Below are 23,055 nucleotides of genomic sequence, written 5' to 3'. Positions count from 1 at the left end.
TATTCTAATTTTGATTTTTTCTATACTCTATTTTTCTATATTTTATATTATGAGACTCACAAAATTAATAATTCATGGTTTTCTGTCATTTATCTTTTCTTTCTGCACCCTTCCTGACTCTAACATTGTCTTTTAAATAGATCTTATAATGAATTACTGCTGTTTTGGCCTTTGATTAACATCTCATACCATATGAAATGTAATGGTCTTAGGTCTTTGTTGTTGTTGTTGATTCATGTCTCATTCTGTCACCTCATTTGGAGATTTTTTTAAAGAAGAGATTCTAAAATAGTCTGCTATTTCCTTCTTCATCTCATTTTACAGCTGTGGAAACTGAGGAAAAACAGTTTAAATGATTTGTATAGGGTCATATAGCCAGTAAATATGCAAGGCCAGATTTGAACTCAGAAAGATGACTCTTTTTGACTCCAGTTCCAACTGTACCATTGTACCATCTAGCTGTACTCTTAGTTATTAAACATCTATATTTATGAAGACATAAGTACATATAGCAGAGAGTAATATAATATTGATTCAGTATTTTACAACGTGGTGCTTCCATTAACTTGCTCTTGTCACCTTGGTCATGTGACACAATCTTCTCTACCTTCAATTTAAATAATAATTCAAATTAAATAAATGGACAAAAGTATCTCAAAGTTCTTTCTCATTTTGGAAGTTATGTGATTCTGGTATATTACTAAGTTAATATCATAGAAGGTGTACCTTGAGTTGTTATGATAATAATCCTTTACAGTTGATCCATTATTTTTTTCACCTGGCTCTTATGAGCTAGAGTGATATTAGTAAGAACACAGCATCATGGAATATGCTTCATTTCATCAATGATTTATAAGTAGTACCAATTTAGAATTTTAGACTTAGGAATCATCCACCTTAGAAGTTATCAAGTTCAGCCCCTTCATATTACCCAGAAAAAAAAAGTACACAGTTTTGTTTTTTTGTTTGTTTGTTTGTTTTTTGTTTTGTTTTGTTTTTAGTGCTATAAAGTTACTAGAACCCACATAATCACTTAGTCTAATATGTTTTATAATTATTAATGGAGGTGTTTTTTGCATGTGAAAAGGTAACTGACTTGTAAAGAGACCCAATCTATTGTCTTTATTCCCATATCATGCCCAAATCAGTAGAATTAAGTAGCCCAGACTCAAGTGTCTGAAGAAAATCAACATGGATAATTACTCCATTAAACCCTAAAAGAAAACTGGTGGGAAAAGGAGCCATTGAATCCATCTTTCTGTGCTTCTGGCATTAAGTTCTCTTGGCTCTCTTTGATGAAGTGTAAAACCTAAGCAGTAATTCATAGCAGAATGTGTAATTATATTGCATAGCTCCACAGGTTAGGTGTGTTTTGAGGCTGGAGGCCAAAGGCCAAATGCTTACAATCTGCTGAGAAAGGCAAATACTCTTCTGCAGCACCTAAAATCAGAGCTGCTGAGAGGAAATTTAGGTGGAGCTAATTACTTAAGTTTGGGACTGTCAAAAGACCCCAAGGCAGTCAAAACTACAAGTTTTTTGAATAAGAGAATTATGAGTGAACAAGTAGTAATGAGTCCTTGGAGTATTGAGCTGCTCAGAGGACTCTGGTACTCTTTTGACAGTTTTGGTAGAAGACTCAAACACTTTTATGAGAAATTATCCCCAGACCTTTGTATAAGATACATATATTGTATCTGATCAATATTAATGAATTCCTAAAATAAAATATTAAATTATACTGATGTTACTACTTTTTACTTTTAGCTAAGTATTTGAAACACAGGCATAAGAGAATAATTTTCCTCAAAGGGAATATAAATACAACTAAAATTTTAGTATAACAAAGTTGTTTATAAAATCACTTTAATAATAATAATAATAATAATAATAATAGCCAACATTTACATAAATTTTTAAGTTTTTCAAAGTGCTTTACATGTATCTCTTTTGATCCCCACAACTCTATAAGATCGGTGTTGTTATTATTCCCATTTGCTAAGTGTCTTGCCCAGTGTTGCACAACTAAATGTCTGAAACAGTATTTGAACTCAGATATTCCTGATTCCAAGTCCATAATTTTACCTATTATGCTACCTAGCTGCCTTTTTAAAATAAAAAATATTTTTCTCTTTATCATAAAATCAAAAACATTTTCCTATGGAAGGGGAAAAGAATGCCTCATAATCAACCAATTGGATACTGTTGTTAGTGTGATAGAAATACCATCTCTGTGATATGTTCCTCAGTGTCGCAGGAAAGTAGTACTACTGTTGTAATATTAGGTAATACAGTCTCAGCTCTGGTACCTCTCCTTCCTCTTGCCACATTTTATACATGGCTGTTTTCCAGAATGCAGGAGTTTCTCCCATTTTCTCCTTTGCTACCAATATGAAAAGTTCTCTCCTATAAAACATTGTGCTCCCAGTCTGTATCCTAACCTTTCCCCTAATTTTCTTAATTTTTTGCTAGTCTTACTGCTTCTGCCTACTTTTTTTTTTAACTTAAATTCCTCAATGGATCTGTGATATCCTTGATATGGGAATACTTTTTATTTCTATAGATAACAACTCATCTCTAGATCCTCCTATTTCTTGCTCAGTTATTCAGTTGTGTCCAGATCTCCATGAGATTCATTTATTGGTAAAGATACTAGAGCAGTTTGTCATTTCCTTTTCCAATGTGTCCCCATTTTACAGAGAAGGAACTGAGGAAGATCAGGACTAAGTGACTTGCCTACAACCATACAGCTAGTGAGGCAAAATTTAGCTCAGGTCTTTCTTCTTCCAGGCCCAGTGCTCTATCCATTGTATCATCTCACTGCTCCTCATCCTCCCAAAGAATATTTTAATATGTTTGCTAGTTAAAATAAAGATATTGAGTTTGTAGTAGGTTCAGTGACTTGCCCAAATTGATACTGATAATCAGTATCAGAGGAAATGTAATAGAGATTTTAGGCCTCAAGCACTGATGTTGGCTTGTAGAAGCCTTTAAGATCTGGGCTGACAAAAAAGGGAAGTACAAATCTGGGAAAAAATTTACAACTAGAGTTTCTGAAAAAGGTCTCATTTCTAAAATATATAAAGAACTGTATTTAATTTATAAGTATACAAGTCATGCCCCAATTGATAAATGACCAACGGATATGAACAATTTTTACATGATGAAATTAAAGCCATCTATAGTCATATGAAAAAATGCTCTAAATCACTATTGATTAGAGAAATGCAAATTAAAACAATTCGAGGTACCACATTACATCTCTTAGATTGGCTAAGATGACAGGAAAAGACAATGATAAATATTGGAGGGGATCTGGGAAAACTGGGACACTAATGCATTGTTGGTGGAGTTGTGAAATGATCCAACCATTGTGGAAAGCATTTTGGGACTATGCCCAAAGTGCTGGAAAACTGTGCATACCTTTTGAGCCCGCAGTGCCACTACTTAGTCTGTATTCCAAGGAAATCATAGAGGAGGGGAAAGGACCCACATGTGCAAAGATGTTTGTAACAGCTCTTTATGTGATAGCAAAGAATTGAAAAATGAGGAGGTGCCCATAAATTAGGGAATGGCAAAATAAGTTGTGGTATATGAAAATAATGCAATGTTATTATTATATTAAAAATTAGGATCAAGCCGTTTTAGAAAGTCCTGGAAAGATTTATATGAACTGATACTGAGTGAAACAAGCACAACCAGGAGTACGTTGTACACAATAACAGCAAGATGAAAAACTTAGGTCTTCTCAGTTGTTTAGTGATCCAAAGCAATCTCAATAGACTTTGGATAGAAAATATCATCTGTATCCAGAAAAATAACTATGGAGATTGAATGTAAATCAACACATGCTATGTTCACTTCTTTTTTCTGTTTTTTTTTTTCTCTCCCATGATTTTTCCTTTTTGTTCTGATTTTTCTCACCCAACATGATTCATAAAGGGATGTATATTAAAACAAATAAACTTTAATAAGGAAAAAAAAAGATTTGGGCTTTATTTGGTAGAGAGATAGATTGGGGCAACTGAAAAAGGCCTACATTTCAGATCAGAAATTTCTAGTCAGACAATTTTTAATCCTAGTTCTGTGTTTTCTTACACATATACTTTTGGAAGCATCACTTTACTTTTCTGGGGATCAGTTCCTTTAACCCATGACATGGAAGGACATTTGTTGGAATGTAAAAAATATTGGACTTGGAATCAGCAAAACCTAAATTCAAATCTCACTTTAGACCCTTTGTGACCATGGATTTTCATGAAACCTCTCTCTGCCACAGTTTACTCATCTGTAAAATTAGGGGGGTTTAATTTAATAGTCCCTAGAGCCTATTTAAGATCCAGATCTATGATTCCTATGACCCCAAGGCCTATATTCTTTTGTAAATCCTACCATCCACCCAACTTACCAAAGGTTTCAGGTCATTTTGTGTCATGTGTGCAATAGTTTTCATTCTGTTTATAGTTTTTAATTGCCTTTTGAAAGAGAACCCAGTTTTTCTCTTTATATAGGCTTCATAATCATATCTTTTTTTTCACTATTGTCCTTTTGTAATATAATATATGTAATAATATATGTAAAACTGACATTTCTACATTTTAACATTTCTAAAAAAAACCTGTCAATTCTGTAAATATAAAATTATAGAAAATTATTTTCTTAAGAGAGGAATAACTATATCAAGATAGTGACCTTTTCAAAGTCATGTTAATGAACATCAATGAAATGAAAGTGTAATTAATAATAACCCATCTAAAAGAATTTAAAAATTCTTTTTTAGGGATTACTTATCCTGACTCATGAAAGTTTTTCACATCATTCCCTGCCTTGCTAAAGTATAGACACTAAATGCAATTATTTTCCATTATTTCCTAATCCAAGGCCAAGATAGTACCCTGCGTATAATTGATACCTAATAAATGTTTTACTAAGTTATCAAACTTATTCATAGATATCATGACATAAGTTTGTAGATATTCCATGTAGAACATCTGTCTGGACAGATAATATTTATTCCTTTCCACATATTGTGAGTCCTACTTCTTTCTGGATAGCTCATGCTGTCTTTGTTATAAAACTGCCTCAAGACCATGGGGCTGTGCTGATTTTGCTTTCTTATTTTTCTTGGAAAGTGGAATCTAAGACGATGCTTCTTCCCAAGCATTCAAAAGCTGCCAATGTTGTGTTATCTGAGGCCACTGTTGTAAAAATAAATGTTTGAGCCAAAACAACAGACTTTAAAGTGCATACTGTTTTTATAATAGTGAAAATACTCCAACAGGACACTTTTGCCTCATGCATCTCCAACACCATGAAGAAGCTGCTTGCCTTGGATTTGTTCACTACAGTGTCAGGGATGACATAAAACTTTCAAAAAGGGTTGTTTACACAACTTGGATGGATTAGATACCTAGAAGAAAATAACATCACAACCAAGAATACTTATAATAATTGTGAAAAACATTTTCTTTATGAAAACAAAGAGATACTCTGTGTGACAGACACTTACTAAATGTTGGATGATATTCCCGCTATTATATTCCCTACTATTGGGGGAACACTGTAGCTCTAAGAAGAAGCATGATCTAAAGAGCTTTCTTTTCCAGTCCTCCTAGTACCACTCATTTTCAGACTACTGTCTATCTACTTTATATATATATATATATATATATATATATATATATATATATATATGTGTGTGGGTGTGGGTGTGGGTGTATATGTGAATGTATATATGTATACACACATATATCACATATATATATATATATATATATATATATCATATCATATGCCTAGTTATTAGTTTGGAATCTCTCCCATTATCTTCCTTAAGGGCAGGTACTATTTTTGCCTTTCCTCCTATTCTCATTTCTAAGCACAGAGTCTGACATATTGCATGCTGACCAATCACTGCCTGACTGATTGAATTCTGAGTATCCTTAGACAACTCTCAAGATTAAATATTACAGAAGAGTTGTTGATGTCTACCCAAGAAGAATATTTCCACATTGGAAATTTCTTATATCAATGAATTCAGGAATTGGATTTCTTTTCAAAATTATCCAATGGTTTCTTAATTGCCAAATGATTTAATGTCCTTTTCTCAATATTCATTTTTACTGACTTCCCTGCAACCTATGACACTGCCAGTTAATATCTTCTTGAAGAAATTCTTCCCAAAATTCTTGTGATAGTGTGCTCTTCTCCTTCACTTTCTACCTGGTAGATCATCCCTTCTAAATCTCTTTTAATGGCTCTTCATCTGGGTAATTTATGCTAACTTTGGTTATCCTCCAAGGTTCTATTTTGGACTTCTCTCTACTTTTTAAAGTTCTTTTGCTGGGTGATTTCATCAGCTCTCAGAGATTCACTTACCATCTTTATGCAGATGATGCTCATTTCTATTTATCTCGTCCTGACCTCTCTACACATATATATAATTCTTCCATCAACATCTGCTTATTGGATGTCTTAATAGATTCTCCAAAAACGTCTTAAATTCAACATGTCCAAAGCTGAACTCATTATGTATTTTCTAAAACCCATAACTTTTCTTGACTTTCTTATTATCATTGAAAAACTATCATCTTCCTAGTCATGCATGTTTTCAGCCTAGGTATTATCCCCAATTTCTCATTCTGTTGCCCACCCTCCACCCTCATCCAATCAGTTGTCAAGTCATATTGCTTCAATTCTATCTTTCAAACATCTCTCCCACATGATACTTTTTCTCCCCTGACACTGCTTTCACTCTTATACCAGCTTTTATTACCTCATGCCTAGATTATTGCAATAGTCTGCTGGTTGTTCTCCCTGACTCCAGTCTCTCGTCACTCCAGACTATCCTTCACTTAGCTATGAAAGGAATATTCCTAAACTGTTTAACTTTTCTTCTCCTTCTCCTATTTAATAAATTCCAGCCGCTCTGTATTGCTTTGGAGATCAAATATAAAATCTTCCATTTCCTACCCTCCTTCAATTCTTAAAGTCCTATCTTCTAAAAGATCCTTATCTTAGTCCTTTAATACTAGAGTTAGCATGTGTGTGAAATCACCTCCAATTTATTCTGTAACATCTTGCTGGTACAAATTGTTTGCAAGTTAGTTCCTTTAGGGCAGGGAATATTTTTGCTTTGTCTTCCTAGCATTTAACACAAAATTTGGCACATAGAAATGACTTAATTAATGCTTGCTGACTAGCTGGCTTATCCTCTCCCCTTACAAAATGACAATATTTCTGCTTATAATTAGAAAATACATTTGATATCCTTTTGACATTTCAAGTGCAGGTGAACCAAAGTACATACAATCAGTAAACCTTCTAGCAGCTATGTTTTGAAGAAACAGAGATTCAGAAATGAGGAAAGAGTATATCCTAGACACAGAAGACAGGCCATATAAAGACTTGGGGGCAGGAAACTCCAAATAGACTAATTGGGTTGGAATATAGTTATATGGAGATAAATGTGAAATAAATCTGCTAAAAAAATCTGGACTCAGAGGTTTTAAATGCTAAGGCAAGGTATCTGTTTATCACATAGGAATTTAAATAGTTTTTTGAGTGAATGGGTCCAGAAGATCTCCAAGCTTGCTGTTGATTCTGGCATATAGCACACAGATTTAGAAATAAGTTCAGTGTGGAATGAAGTGGGATTTACTTTATTTTAATCTAACTGACCTACTTGGTGGGAAAACCCAATGTCAAGAAGACTTCTCATCACTTGAAGTACCTCTCCCTTTTGCTATGTCTACTTAAGGATGTAATGCACTTAACAACTCTTGTTCCTTCTGGTGAGATGGAGAACTACCAGGCCTTTTCACTTTCCCTGACCCAATGCCCTCATATCTTAGCCAATATCATTTTATCATTTTAGAGTACCGGAGGACTTCTGAGTCTTAACTTTTAGCACATAGCTATGCCCACAGTACTTCTGAGCCTTTCTATTTGCCTCGCCCCTGGCTAAACTGTTTAAAAAAAAAAAAAAGTATTATTTCCCCTAGAATGTGAGTTCCTTGAGAGTACTTGAGAGTAGGGTTTTTTGCTTATATTTGTATCTGTTTTCTTGATTTTTCAGTTTTAATACCTAGAATTTAGCACACACTTGGCAAATAGTAGACAGGTAATAATTTTTTTTTCATTCATTTATTCAGTCTTGAGCCAGAGTTAGAATGTAGTTCTTATTTCCTAGAATCTTGTTTATGTTTTGACATTATCTTTATATTAACATGTCTTGTATACAGGAAATCACTTTTAAACTGGATACACATAATTTGGAATCTGGCCGACTGAAATGTCCTTTTGATCCTCAGCAGCCTTTTGCTTCAGTAATGACAGGTAAGGTCAAGTACAGAGCTATCTCCTTGTGGACCATTATGATTCTAAAGATAAATAAATAAATAAATAAATATATATATGATATTTACAAGAGAAATCATATCCTACTATTGATTTACATATATATATATACATATATATATATATCTCAGAACTACTTTATATTAATTTTCAATAGCATTTCCAATAACAGATCCCTACCACTCCTAAAATCTCTAGTTATAACTTTTGTGTAATAGAAAATCATTTAGAGAAGAATTTTATTGGCATTTTTTAATTGAAAGGTACTTCATTAGTATAAGAAGGTTTTTGTATAGAATTTGATCTACCAAGGAAGATCACCACCCTACTTTTAATTTGTCATCTTTAGAGAGTTTCTTGTGGGTGCTGAGAGATTTCAAAGCCAACATTTGTCAGAGCTATAACCTGGTATAATCTAGGTCTTCCTAATTCCCAATCCAGCTCTTTATCTACTCTGCCATACACTTTTCATTTAGAGAAGTTTAAAAAAAGACTCAAACTATTGACTCACTTCAGTGAGGATCCAGCTGAGATTAGACAACACGAAAATTGGTAGTGGATCCAGTCAAAATAGTTGCTTAACTTCTAGCTAACCTAAGCTAAACATAGTTTAGCTTCTAGCATCTTTTTTATTTTAATTTTATAATTATAAAATTTTTTGACAGTATATATGCATGAGTAATTTTTTTTTTTATAACATTATCCCTTGTATTCATTTTTCCAAGTTAGCTTCTAGCATCTTTCAACAGGAAGCATGGAGAGAATAAGTAGTGGAAAGTAGTCTGGAATTTGGGTTCAGCAAGACATGATTCTTGATTTAGAAGACATTGTACACAATGTACACTTGGACTGTTGTCTATATTTTCAACAAAGGGAATAAAATGTTGGAATAACTTTTTGGGAAAACACTAAAGGTTGGTAGGCCTGGATATTATAGTCAAGATGAGGAATAGGAAGAGATCAATAGAAAGGTAGGAGGTTCTGATGAGATAGAAGAATTTCAGAGATCTTCATCATTGAATGATACTTATAAGTGATGAAATATATATGTAAAGACATCTATTTCTTTTCTTTTATTCAAAGGGGATACACATTTTATCATAAATATAAAAGCTGTACACATTTCTTAAATCATCATAGCATTGTGGATCTAGAGCTAAAGGAGATCTTAGTGGCCATCCCATCCAAGAAAAGAGGAAACTGAGGCTTTGAAATGCTAAATTAACTAGCTAATAAGCAATAAGCATCAGAATCAGAATTTAAATCCAGGTTCTCCAGACTCTAGATCTTTAGCTACCTCATCAAAACATTCATGATTCCTCTCTCTCTCTCTCTCTCTCTCTCTCTCTCTCTCTCTCTCTCTCTCTCTCCTCTCTCCCTCTCTCTCTCTTTCTTTTTCTTCTTCCCTCTCCCTCTCTCTCTTTTCTTTCGGTCTCCCTTATAAAGGGCTGAAACTCTGAATAAGTACACTGGAATCAGACAACTGAGCACTTAGGGCTAATTATCTATTGAACAATACTCTATTAGCATATGCTTGGAAAATGGCCCTTCTCACTATTCTGTGCTAGCTTGATCTTTTGGTGTATACAGATAATTGTAGGAGGGATTAGGGGGTGGAGTAAGACAAGCCAGAGTCACTTTGGAGGATTATGAGGAGAAGGGAAGTCAGTGGAGAGCATATAGCAGTTTTGTTGAGCCCCTTCACTTCTTCCCCTAAAGACCAAGGACTTTTGCTTATCCTGACTCCAGCTGATTCTGAGGCCTCCAGGGAGCTAACCCAGACTTCATACTCCCTCCTTTTCCTTCTCCATCTCCTTCCCCCTGTCCCTGTTCCTCTTTCCCTCCTTTCCCTTTCCTCTATCCTTCTTTCATTTGCAATCACACACATTATGCAATATTTGAAACCATAAATAAAGCCAAATAAGTAAATTTTAAAACACAGTAAGATTAGTATTTAGATTTCTATTTGAAATACTTTCATAAAGATTTTCATCTTTAATATCCAACACATGTAAGCTAATCTGGTTTCTTAATATTTTGTCATACTCTTCTATGAAACTAATAATTTCTGGTGTTTTAGATAGTTCATCCTTTAAAATATGGTAATAGCAAGAGCTATATGTGGTCTAATACCTGGCGCTAAGAAATGATGTCATTCCTGGATTTTAGAAGCTATAAGCGCCTCCTTGTGATGCTTTAATTTTTAACTTTAGATACTTTTCATTTAACTTGTTGATCATGTGTGTACATGAGCATAAGATAATAGTGAAACAATCTGGCATTTTCATATTCAGTAGAGAGACAGGAAAGTAAAACTTCAAAGTGTTAATGCATATGTATGTGTTGTGCGAGTTATAAAAATATGACTCATATTTACTCATTCTACTCAGAAAATAAATGATAAAATAAATAAAATTAATCATTTGTGATTACTGAAATATACTTAAATTGGCTTCACTTACAAAATGTTTGTGTAGTTGTTTAGAATTTAATTCATGTTCTTCTAGATATATTTAGCAACAATTTTTAGGCCATTGCCCTGTAGGTCATGTGATTTTAAAGTTTATTTTGATGAGGATTAATTGAATGAGAGCTAAGAATGTCAGCTGCATTCTTTGTGCAGTGATAAAGCCATTGCTGTTGTTTTAATCTGAAGGATTAAGGATTATAGTTTAGTTAAAATATGAAACTTTTTGAGGCTGCTGTCAAATATAAGTTCATATATTTCATGTTATTTATTCTTCATTCTTTCCCATTAAACAGTCAACATTCTGGGCCTACTGAATTCAACATCAAGAATCAATTTTCTCTTTACAAATTCACTCTTAAGATTAAGAGAGAAATGTGTATATTTTTGAGTCTTGGTCTATTGATGCTTTTGGAAACTGTCATCTTGTAAAATAAATTTCCTCAAAGCATATCTCTGTGTCACAATATCCATGAAAAGTCTTTGCATTGCTCTGTCAGTTTTCTACTTTACAAGATGAAGTTTGGAATGTAGTAATGGAACTATCCCTGTCCTTTTTCAGAATTCTTGTACATCAAAGCTGTGAGAGAAATAATTGGGCCCAAGGAATGTGGCATGTTTATAATTATGAAAGAATGACGGTAGTGCTGAAAGATTCCTTTCAGCATTGGTTAGGTAAAGATGGGCTGTGGTCATTGATATTCTATCAGTTAAGAAATTTTTGTTAATTATACAATCCATTCCTCCTTAAGGCATAACTTTTCAAAATATTCCATTGTTACCATGGAGAGGAGACATAATGTCTGAGACATAAATTTTGGCAATTAAGAATTTAGAGTTAATTCAGAAGCATTTTGATTTTTTCTTTCATACTAGATAGCCTACAGAATTTGAGTTATTTTTTTCTGAATTTTTCAGCATTAGAAACTAAGATTTATGAAGGGTCACATTATAATTTTATATGACCTAAATCTTTGAAACTATGAAACTGATTTAATTTAAAATCTTTGACATTTTTTCTAATGATCTCACTAATTTTTCTCCCTCTCAGATGAATACTTATATGCTGGAACAGCTTCAGACTTCCTTGGCAAAGACACAGCATTTACACGTTCACTTGGCCCTACTCATGATCATCATTACATCAGAACTGACATTTCAGAGCACTACTGGCTCCATGGTTAGTACTTTCCTTAATTGTGAATATTTTGCCTTTGTTTTTGAAAATATAAGAAGCTCGACTGATGTATGTTGAGAAAATCCATTTGGAGAGGAAATAATAAATATTAGGTGATTCAAAAATGAACTCAATGAAATACCAGACATTTTTCTGTTGTGAATAATGTAGTTTTGACATAGATAAAAATAGATATCAGAAATACCATACTTAGCTTATGATGACCTACCATATTATTTAATATTTTCTGGATTCCAGCCTTTTTACATGTAATACTTTTTCCTATCATTTATGTCTCTGTGTGATAATAAGACCCTCCATTTTAAGTCTCTATTTTATTATCAATTTATTATATTACTTATTGGTTTAGACCTTGCCATACCACTTAGAAATTTCAATGTGGGAGACCATCTTTAGCCAGTACAAGAAATGTTTAAAGATGAGGAACTTGTTTTAACACAACCACAAATAAACTAAATCTTATAATAGTTTTCCAAATATCTGTTGAAGTAATTAAAAGACAGATTTATTTCCATGTATAACAAACTACATTGCTATGCAAAAATCATTGAAGTATTTGAAAAATATATCTGGTACATATGTAACAAAACTCTCAGATAATTAAGTTTTGTCCACTTGCAGAAAAGGAAAAAAAAAAGGGTTCCAAAGAAAGCTCTAATTTTCATAAAATTGATTGATTCTGTGGGTCTTCATAGGAGGATAAAAGGAAAGGATCTAAATCTGTCTTTTTTTTTCATTAAAATGTCTCAAAATTTGAATCTATTTTCTCATAGCTTTTCAATTAAAGCCACCTCTTAAAAATCAGTCTCAGACTCTAATACTTAGTTGTTTATCTATAACTAGACACTACTATTTAAATTGAAGATAGTCCATATCTACAAGTTAAATTTTGTGTACCACACTTTAAAAGGAACATGTTTAATTGAGTGACAAGTTTGGTAGTGGATTCATAAATCATTTCAGGTGAGGAATGACTGAATTTGTGTTTATATAGCACTTTGTAGCTTATCAAAAAGTTTACTTACAATAGTCTTTTGATTTATTTTGCATATATAAACCTTTGACACATGAGGAAAAATATAAATATATAAAGTAACTTTCACAGGTTTCCACAAATGATAGTATCCACTATTATTAGAAAGCATAGAGTCATCTTTAAGTTTTCCAATTTATCATCAAGTTTTGCCAAATATCACCTAAATTCTTTCTTTTTCTCTTACTGATGCTTTTATCACTATCATCATCTCATTCTGCACTACTGCTATATTCTTCTAACTACTAGTTCCTTCTCTCTTCAATTTATAATATATCCATTCACTAGAGTCATCTTGCTAAAACACTATTTCCATCATATTATTCCATTGCTCAATAGCCATAATAAAATATTAATAAAATATGTTACATTCCTGTAAAATTTTACAATGACTTTATATTTCCTATAAGATCTTAGGCATACTGTTAAAAAACAATAGGGATCACAGATAAGATGAGGAAAGGGATGTTGGATGATGGAAAAAAACTAACTCTTTGTTTCCAATTTTTCTTTGAACTTTGAATGGGAAAATTTCTGAACAATAAGCTTTATAGAGAATTCAAAGCCTATCAAATAGGGAACTAGTTGGAGAGAACCTAGAAGCTTTAGATTACCAAGGCCAGATATGTCACATGCCATATTCCTAAAAAACTTGGCATATCATAACTGAGTCATGTCTAAAACAACAATTGTATGTGATTGTACCATTATTCTGCATTGATATTTTGAAACTCATGGAAGTATTAAAGAACTAGTGAAAGTTAAATATTCTAATAGGATCTGAAAAATATAGACCAGGTAGACTTCAATCCTGTTAAAACTTCACATCTAGAAAAGGAAGTATCAGTATGATTGTAAGGTTTAGGTTATATGAGATTAACTTCATGTATTTATTATTGTTTATTTTTATTTAGTGTTAGTGGAATGGTAAATTGGGGGTTATTTAAGATGAGAGTATTTTTGTGGTCATACAGTAGAGATATGGCTATGTAATGATTCAGTTAGATAACTTTGTCACTGGTTGAAACATTGGGTCCAAAGGAAAAAAAAAAAAATGGTTAGCTCTTATTCTGAGAGGAGGTTATCAGTGGAGCACGTCATAGGATTTTGGCTGGACCTGTGCTGTTTTTTCAGTGATTTGCATAAAGACATGAATAATGTACTTGCATAATTTGTAGATGACAAAAAGCTAGAGGCTAGAAATTTTGACTGAATCTAATAAGCTAAATTTTAATAAGGAAAATGTCTTACAGGAGGGTTCAGAAATCAAAGACATAGATATATGATTGAGGAACCATGGCTAGATAAATTTATATGGCAAACAATTTAGATATTTTGATTGATAAATTTAATATTATTAAATTTGGCACCCAAAAAACTAGTCTAATCTCATTATGCCTTTTTTTGAAGCATACTATATGGAACTGAAAAAGTATTAGTCATTCTATACTATGCCTTGGTCTGACTATATGTAGAATATGTATATTTGGAGTGCCAAATTTTAGGAAAATATTAATAAAACTTGCTGATCATGCCATTTGAAGAATGGCTAAAAATAGAAATGTTTAGCATAAATGAAAAAAGATTTATGTCAGAGACATAATTTCCTTCAAGTATTAGAAATTTTATTGAAAAAAGATTTTACATTCCATGTGACCCTAGAGGGTAAAACAGAAGCAATGTGTATAAAATGCAGTGAATCCTATTTGGTCTTGATAAAAAGGGGGAGAGGGATTTCTAATAATTACAGATACAAATGTGGAATGTATTGCAGTGGAAAATAATGGATTTCTTTACATCAAGCAAAGTTTGAGATGACCACATGTTATGTATACTTTTATGCGAATTCATACAAGAGTATTAATTTTAAGTTGGAAAATATCTTATAGTTCATCTATTTCTAGACCAACATTCTTCATTTTACAGATGAAAAAAACTGAGGCTTAGAGAAATGTCTCCCTTATGGAGACTGTATGGTCACATAGTTAGTAACTAGTGTAGTTGGAATTTAAACTAAGAACTTTTGATTTTATATCCAATGTGTGATACTATAATGTATTGTCTTTTACTTTTATAAATAGTCCTCAAATATTTTTGTAAAATGGACTTTTGTGTCCTTTTCTGAGGAACATTCTTTTCTGAGTGTTTAGTATCTGTGGGTATAGTACCTATGAGAAAAGATGCCAGGTTACATATTTACAGCTGGTACTTGCATAATTGTTGGAAACACTGCTATTCTAATGGCTCTCAGACTTTGAGGAGAGATGATGGTCCAAGTGGTTGTGGTGGATTGACCTGCCGGGCATATGCTGTCTCCTGTCTCCTATTCAGGATGCTTTGCTTCAGTTAGGTTGGCATATTTGCCATATGTGGCACTTAGTAATTGGTGGGAATGACTGACTCCTTCTAGATAGGAAATCCTTCCCAAGATACTATTAAGAAGACTGTGCTGGAATCAGGAATGTGTGGTCTAGCCTGGTGGGATTTCCATGCCTTATATACTTACATGTATGTTGGAGGCAGTTAATCAGCACTTATTGGTACTGATGAGAAATCTGAGTCTTCTCTGCACAATGATTTCTTTTCTGAATGGTGGCACTAGGAGCTTGTCTAAAAGCAGGTTTGTTGGTTTCCATAACATGTCTTTCTGTTTAACCCAAAATGATTTGCTTGACTTCATAATGAACTTTCTAGCAAATTGGAGTTTAAATAAACATTTACTTGATTTTTCTGCAGAGAAAACCATTAGTCACAAAGAATTTTGAGACCTTTATTTATATCTTTCTGGTGTCACATAATAAAATAAGAATTTGATTAGTTATGAATATCATGAGAATTACTAAAATTCATATTTGTGGATTGAGTAGTTATATTTTCTTGTAATTTAATGATAAACATATGATCAATTTTCAACTTTTTATCCATATGGTAAGATATTCCTCTAATAACTCATATTCTTTTATGTATATGAATAGTACCTTTATTGACTCTTTTGACAAGTTTAATTATAATCTATAGTGTATAGTTAACAATATAATATTATAATTATACATAATTGTAATTATATATGATTTTTATAATTAGAAATTAAAATTTGAATTGATTATATTAGCAAATTGCTAACAGAAAATTTAAATTTAGAAAAGTTTTTAATATTCTTTGCAAAATGAGGGAGGAAAGATAACTTGGAAATTTCACAATTTGTTATTTCAGTTATTCATTATTGAAATGGTTCACATGTTTTATTAGAATATCACCAACTATTAAGTTCTTTAGACCCAGGCATTATGAGCTGAATAAATGCATGTAAAGAAGAACTGAAAATGAACACTGTGATGATGGATTATCCAGTTGAACAAGTTGTTTATCAATATATAATGATGACTTTTTATTCCACAAATAAAACACTATCAATAGCATAAATAAGAATTGTTTGCTGTTGGGAATATATTTTATAGCGACTATATTTTTTCAACATCTTTTATGTAAAAATGCACTCTGATTAAGAATTTTAATTTTTTATTTTGCTTTCTATGACAGTGTTTAAAAATATTTGTACATTTTTAAAAATTTGCAGTTGATACTTCTAATAAATGTTTATTTATATGAATGGTATTTGAAAAGTTATTTTGTGCACTAAACTATAAAATGTACAATGTAATTAAAGTTATAAATGAACTTGTAAATTCTTAAATGCAGATTTCAAAATATCAGTATATTTTTAAATTGATTTTGAATAATATTTATAATTTTCTTTACTCTTATTGCTAGTAGCCATGTAGGAAGGTTACACATGTCTTAACTATTTTGTCTTTTGCAATTAATAAATGTAATATGTTGTGAATAAGAAATGCCTATTCTATTAACATCTACATCCAGCATGTTGCAGAAGCTAAAGTTTCAGTCAATAATTTCATAGTTGCAACTAAAAGAATTATTTAAAAGAAATCCTTTAATACTATTGCTAATTCAGTTTCAAGAAATGTGAGTTCTGTTATTTTTGGTGAAACTAATCTACCTTTTAAATATCTCACCAGGAGATATTTTCCTTCTGTATGGTCTAAATTTTAGTATGTTCTGTTTAATACTATTTATCATGGTCATGACCTCAGTGTTCATGGTAATCTTAAACAGCTTTTATTCTTTTCATGATTAGAATAGGAGGAGGAGATAACTAATCAACAGTCAGTTCAAATACTCTCTTAATCAATGCTTGTTCAATTGAATTCATTCACTTGATTTCTAATTCTTTTTTCTTTATTTTTATCACTTATTAAGAGATCTTTCATGTCATAGGGAAAATGCCTGGGCAATGCAATTTTTCATTCAAAAAAGTGAAAAGAATTTAGAAATATACTGTCCATTTGACTATTATAGTAATTACTAATATATATTTGAAAAAGTCATTGTATACTTTATTAAAGAATGGCAAAATTAACTAAAATGACAAAAGTTTTCAAAGACATCAACAGACCAAGACTCAAAAATATATATATCTCTCTCTTAATGTTGAGTGAACTTCTAAAGAAAAAAAAATTCATTCATTCAGCAATTTGTTATGCTTTAACTATATGAAAAGATAGGTATTGTGAGGATACAAAGATACTTAGTATCCATTTGGCTTTTCTAGTAATGGCAGGCACATCTCTATAAAAGGCAGTATTACTGGAAGGGATATCTAACACACTGGATAATGATATGTGTACAAATTTTGATGTGTTAGAATACTGAACTGAATCACATAAGATCAAATTTAATAAAAGAGAAGGGAAAAATATTTAGCACTTACTATATGCCTTGCACTGCATTAACTACTTTTTACAAATATTATCTCAATTGCTTCTTATAATAAACTGGAAGTTATCTATTACCTTCATTCACATTTCATGGTTGAGGATACCATGAACTCAAGTCTTCCTGACACCAGGCTTAGCATCTATTCATTGCACCAATAGCTTGGTGCTTGGAAGCCCAATTGAAAAGTCTTATGATTCTTAGCAGATAATAAAGTCTTTTCTTTAATCTCTTTCCATTGGTAAAATCTTATCAGCTTCTGATGTTGAACCACTGTCAATACCAAAGATTTTTGTGGCATGGATTTTTTTTTTTTCTAGTTCATCAGAAGCTATGACTTGTGTAGCAAATATTGCCTTTTATCTTTTACTCAGAGTGTCTTGTAAGTTTAGCTAAATTATCTTGCCTGTCCTATTGGGTGACACTTAGTTGGCAAGTTTTAGGGCTAATTGGCTCTTTCTCAGTAAGAGTTTCTTATCAGATGATGATCATGAATGCTAGGCTGGAATCAGAAATGGTAGTCAGTAATGAAGGGATGCTGCCATGCAGTTCCTGTACTTATCTTTGTTGGAGACAATTGGTCAGCAATTTTTGCTAGTGGTGATAAAGAAGCTGGGCTTCCATTTGGATTTTGGAGTTTTGGATTTTGGATGTCTGCTCCAAGTGATAGTAATGGGACCTGTTCTTGAAACAATCCTGATGAGATAGGGGATACTGCTATTCCCAAGACTTTTGGGTTCAAGATTCTAGACTACTTCCATCATGGTCTGAGAGAACATAGTTGCTAAGACGGTGGTGGGATTCACTTACTGGCCTTATGCTTCCTTCTGTCTCTCCAGGGTACCTTTTCTAGGAAGATGAAAACTAAGAAAAGACTATTGGATCTGAAAATCAAGAAGTCTTTGCTGACCTTTGAAAAAGCAGTTTAAGTAGAGTATTATAAAACTTAATTAAATTGCATAGGAACAAAGAAGGGCAGCTAAATGGCATAGTAGATAAAGTACCAGCCCTGAAATCAGGAGGACCTGAATTCATATCCAGCATCAAACACTTAACATTTACTAGTTGTGTGATCATGGGCAAGTAACTTAATTCCAGGTGCCTCATCAAAAAAAAAAAAAAAAAAAAAAAGGAATAGGTAGCAAAGAAATGGAACCTCCTCCTACCATTTCTAGCTATGTTTCATTTCTTGAACTGATTTGCTTTGTTATTTACTATCAGTAATACCTTATTTATGAAAATATATAATACCAACATTAAATGACTTTTAAAACAATAATTTAACATTAATATTTAATAACAGAATATTTAATAATTTTAATATTATTAGAATAAAATTATGATTTTTAATTCTAAAGAGGACAAATCAATTCAAGACTAAAATTCATGGAGTTGAAAATGCCTCAATTTTATAATATGTATTTTTCAAGAGGTAGAATACAGAAAGCCATTAAGGATACTTAGCTCAAATGTTGTAAAAAGCCCACAGCTCATAGATGATATCCAGTGATGCTAGAAAAATCATTTCCTGATAATATTACTGTAAATTCTACAGTGAGGTTATTTCTGTAATATGATGAAATGATGTAGTAGCCTACGTGTGTTAGGATATTACTTCTGTCATCACCATGGTAATTTTTTATAACTATCTTGAAAGTTAACTTTTGCATGTAGCAAGATATGCTTAACAAGAAAAGCAAATACTTACTTTATAGTTTAGAAAACCTTCCCAGTTCTCCTACAGAAGAATCTTGTTCACAAAGTTCATATGGGTAAAAACAATAAAAGAGTCAACATAAGAAAGATAATAAATTAAAAATCATTTTTAATAAGCACAAGAAAGGCCATGTAAGTAATCCAGTCATAAAAGAAGTAGATATCATGTAGAGAGAAATTTAATAGACATCACTTGAAATAACTGTGTCACTCCTGGAATTTATCCCAATGTTTTATTTTTCCTTAAGACCTTTACACATTTCAACATCTGGCTGCATTACTCACTATATGTGAACTCGTAATGTTTTGTAATTTGTTTAGTACTAAAAGTAACCTTGTATACTACCTCCAATAGAGAGAGTGTTCAGGAGTACTAACACTTCTGATAAGAAGGCTTGCTGAGCCTTGTTCAGAGATACTTATCTACCTTTTGGTATTCACCTGGTACTGAACTCTACCTGTGGTTTTAAGAAGCAATATCATTCACAGCAGCCTCACCTTTTTTTGATGTTTTTCTTATATACTTCCTCCTTGAAGAAGCAAGGAACTTATAGTTATCTTTCTATGATCCTTTGTTTGGCAGTCCACTATAAGTCTTTGAATTTTGAGGCAATCTATATTTATCACAGATCTTTTTGTCATTTGGGGGGAATTTTTGAAGGCCTTCTCAGAATGTTTTTAAGATCATGATCAGGTCATGCAAACCTCCAATAATATGGCAATTAGAATTTTTTTCAGAAGATATTTTCCATGTTGAAATATTTTCATATTTTTACATGTTATATTTATGCTATTCTCAAATGAGGTATTTATTATGCACTTAATAATGTGCTTGACACATAATAGGTATTAGTAAATACTTGTTCTATTCCCTTTTCATTCTCTTTATAGGGGCAAAATTTATTGGAACTTTTCCCATACCCGACACATACAATCAAGATGATGATAAAATATATTTCTTTTTTCGTGAATCATCACAAGAAGGCAGTACCTCTGATAAGACTATATTATCTCGAGTTGGAAGAGTTTGTAAGGTAAGATATAATAAATTTGTTTACTTGGAAAATTTATATGTTGTGTATAAGTAACATTTCATTTCCTTCATGCACTGAAAGAAAAAAAAAGGCTTTGATTTTTGAGCATTCAAGACTAGTATTCTACACAAATCTCACGAGCAGAAATCATTAAGACCCAATAGAAAAAAATTAATTTAAATTTTGGAATTCATTCACTGAGTTCTAGAAATTGTCACTATATTAATTAATCTTTGTTGCATCAACTTAATCCACTTAGTCATCTAGGTGTCCATAAGAATTAATGTCATTTCTAAAGAGTACCTAACAGTTGAGGCTGAGGCATATCAATTTTAGATTTAATCAAAATCTTGCCTATAAACATGTATGTTCTCATTAGAATGCAAGCTTTTGAGGAAAGGGATTATTTTTTTACTTTTTCTTTGTCCCCCCCCCTTTTTTTTTAACTTGGTACCTGGCTCATAGTAAAGGCTTAAAGATTGTTTGTTGATTGATTGATTAATACAGTGAAAAAGAAAAAAATATATATATACCAAATTATAATATCAAAATAAGGTTTTCTGGGTTTTTTATATAAGAATAATGTGACAGAAGAAATAATTACTTTTAATCTCTGCTAAAATTAATCATTTTTAAGTTTATGAATAAGATGAATGTCATAGGAAATTTAGAACACTATAAAATGTCTCCAGCTCCCTTTAAATAACATTGTGGAAAGAATAAATCTTCTATAGACATACATTTGTCTTCAGCTGTTCAAACTTTTTTTAAAGCATAACTTACTGACATTATCTTGGGTAAAGTACAGATCCCTAGCATAAACTAAGTTGTTAATAAGTGATGCTTTAAAGTTAAAAGACTCTCTAGAGGAGAGCTTACTTTGGTCTTATACAAACTTCATTTTCTTTTCCTAGAGCCTATGTGTTCTTTGTCTCAAATCTGTGCCCTGAGGCTTTTGGACACTTAAGAATAGGAATATTTAGCAGCATTGAACTGAAAGCTCTAATGAAAACTGTCTTTGGTTGAAGTCAGCTAGTCAGCATAGCTTATTCTTTACCTAGTACACATTGGCCACTGTTGCTCCCGTCTCCCTTAGGGGACAGAATCTCAACAAAGGATCCTGACTCAGAACTTAGGAAATCATGGTTTTCTTAATTGAAGCTGATTGCCCAGAGACGATTAGCAGTTGGCTTAGAGATATTAGAAGACTGATCCTTTACTAAAGAATGCTTAAATATCTCTTTAATTAATACTTTAGGTTGACATTTATTTACATAGATCAGGAGGCAGCTTTATGTAGTGGAGAGGACCTGGGATTTAGATCCTAAATACCTGAATTCTATTGTTGGCTCTGTAATTAACTAGGTGGCTATGTAACTAGTGACCTTAGGATAGTCTGTTCAATTATTTCCTCATCTGTCAAATAAGGAAAAGTGAGTGTTTAAGCAGATAATCTCTAGTATATCTTTCAATGTTAAAATACATATCTTGTGTTAAAAGTTTGTATGTATGCACAATTTGCAACCGTTAGGAAGAACTTTGAATAGTATAGTAACTAAAGTCAGGATTTATCAGACAACCAGACAACAATTTATAGAAACTCAGGTTTTCAATTCTTAGTTCTTGATTTGGCAAATAAATTTTTAAAAAGGAAGAAGTCATTTTGAATTAATAAGAATTATTTGTGTAATAACACAAAGACTGGTAGCCCCCAAAGTCAGAAGCACCAGAGTTTAAATCTTGCTTTTGATACATATGAATTTTGATACATAGTGATTCAGGACAAATCATTTAGGCTCCCTTTACTTTAGATAACTTTCTAAGATAATAAATAGCAATGGAAGTGCCAATCTGCATTGGTAGTAGGAGCTTCCTCATTAGAGAATTCTTTATGCCAATAAAATTATAGATCCAGGATCTCAAAAAACTTAGCACAGTTTCTAGCATATAGTAGGCATTTAAAAATGTTTATTGGTTAATTTATTATTTTTATTTTAATAAATAACATTTTCATCACTGGCTCAGATGCTATAAATCAAATTCAGGAGTAGAATCTTTTCAAAATGTTGATTAAAAAAAAACAAAACTTTTACATAAGAGAAACTAGATGCTGATTTCATTCTTATATGGGATTTTCAGATGACTTTAACTCCCACCAATGCAAAAGAGCCACATTTTCCACGATTTACTTAGAGTGTTGCCTTGCCACAGTGGTGTCAAACTCAAATAGAAATGGGAACCATGCATCTGTGCATAAAAATCTCTCTGTCTTGCTTTTGGAGTTAGCTTTAAAATGCGATTATATTTTGTTATATTTTTATTTATGTTGCTAAGTATTTTCAAATTGTATTTTAATCTGGAAGAGGCTGCACTCATGTGTGTTGTGAGCTGCAAAAATTGTGGCCGGTTAGGTTCATAGGGCTGGCCTAAAGAACTGAAGTATTAATCTTATTTTTTA

General features: G+C 32.0%; 1 protein-coding gene across 3 annotated transcripts in view; it reads left to right on the top strand.

The window, feature by feature from the left end:
- SEMA3D (semaphorin 3D) overlaps positions 1–23,055 on the top strand; it is a 232,191-nt gene that overhangs the window by 137,420 nt on the left and 71,716 nt on the right. For all 3 annotated transcript variants that reach the window (XM_074268536.1, XM_074268537.1, XM_074268538.1), the window contains 3 exons: positions 8,241–8,334; positions 11,874–12,002; positions 20,455–20,597. In XM_074268536.1, coding sequence (XP_074124637.1) covers positions 8,241–8,334; positions 11,874–12,002; positions 20,455–20,597 — 366 coding nt within the window. The remainder of the gene's footprint in view (positions 1–8,240; positions 8,335–11,873; positions 12,003–20,454; positions 20,598–23,055) is intronic.

The sequence above is a fragment of the Sminthopsis crassicaudata genome, chromosome 5, assembly GCF_048593235.1.
Source record: "Sminthopsis crassicaudata isolate SCR6 chromosome 5, ASM4859323v1, whole genome shotgun sequence".
Lineage (NCBI taxonomy): Eukaryota > Metazoa > Chordata > Mammalia > Dasyuromorphia > Dasyuridae > Sminthopsis > Sminthopsis crassicaudata.
Note: the sequence above shows the minus strand (reverse complement) of the source record. Positions and strands in the feature narration are given on the sequence as shown.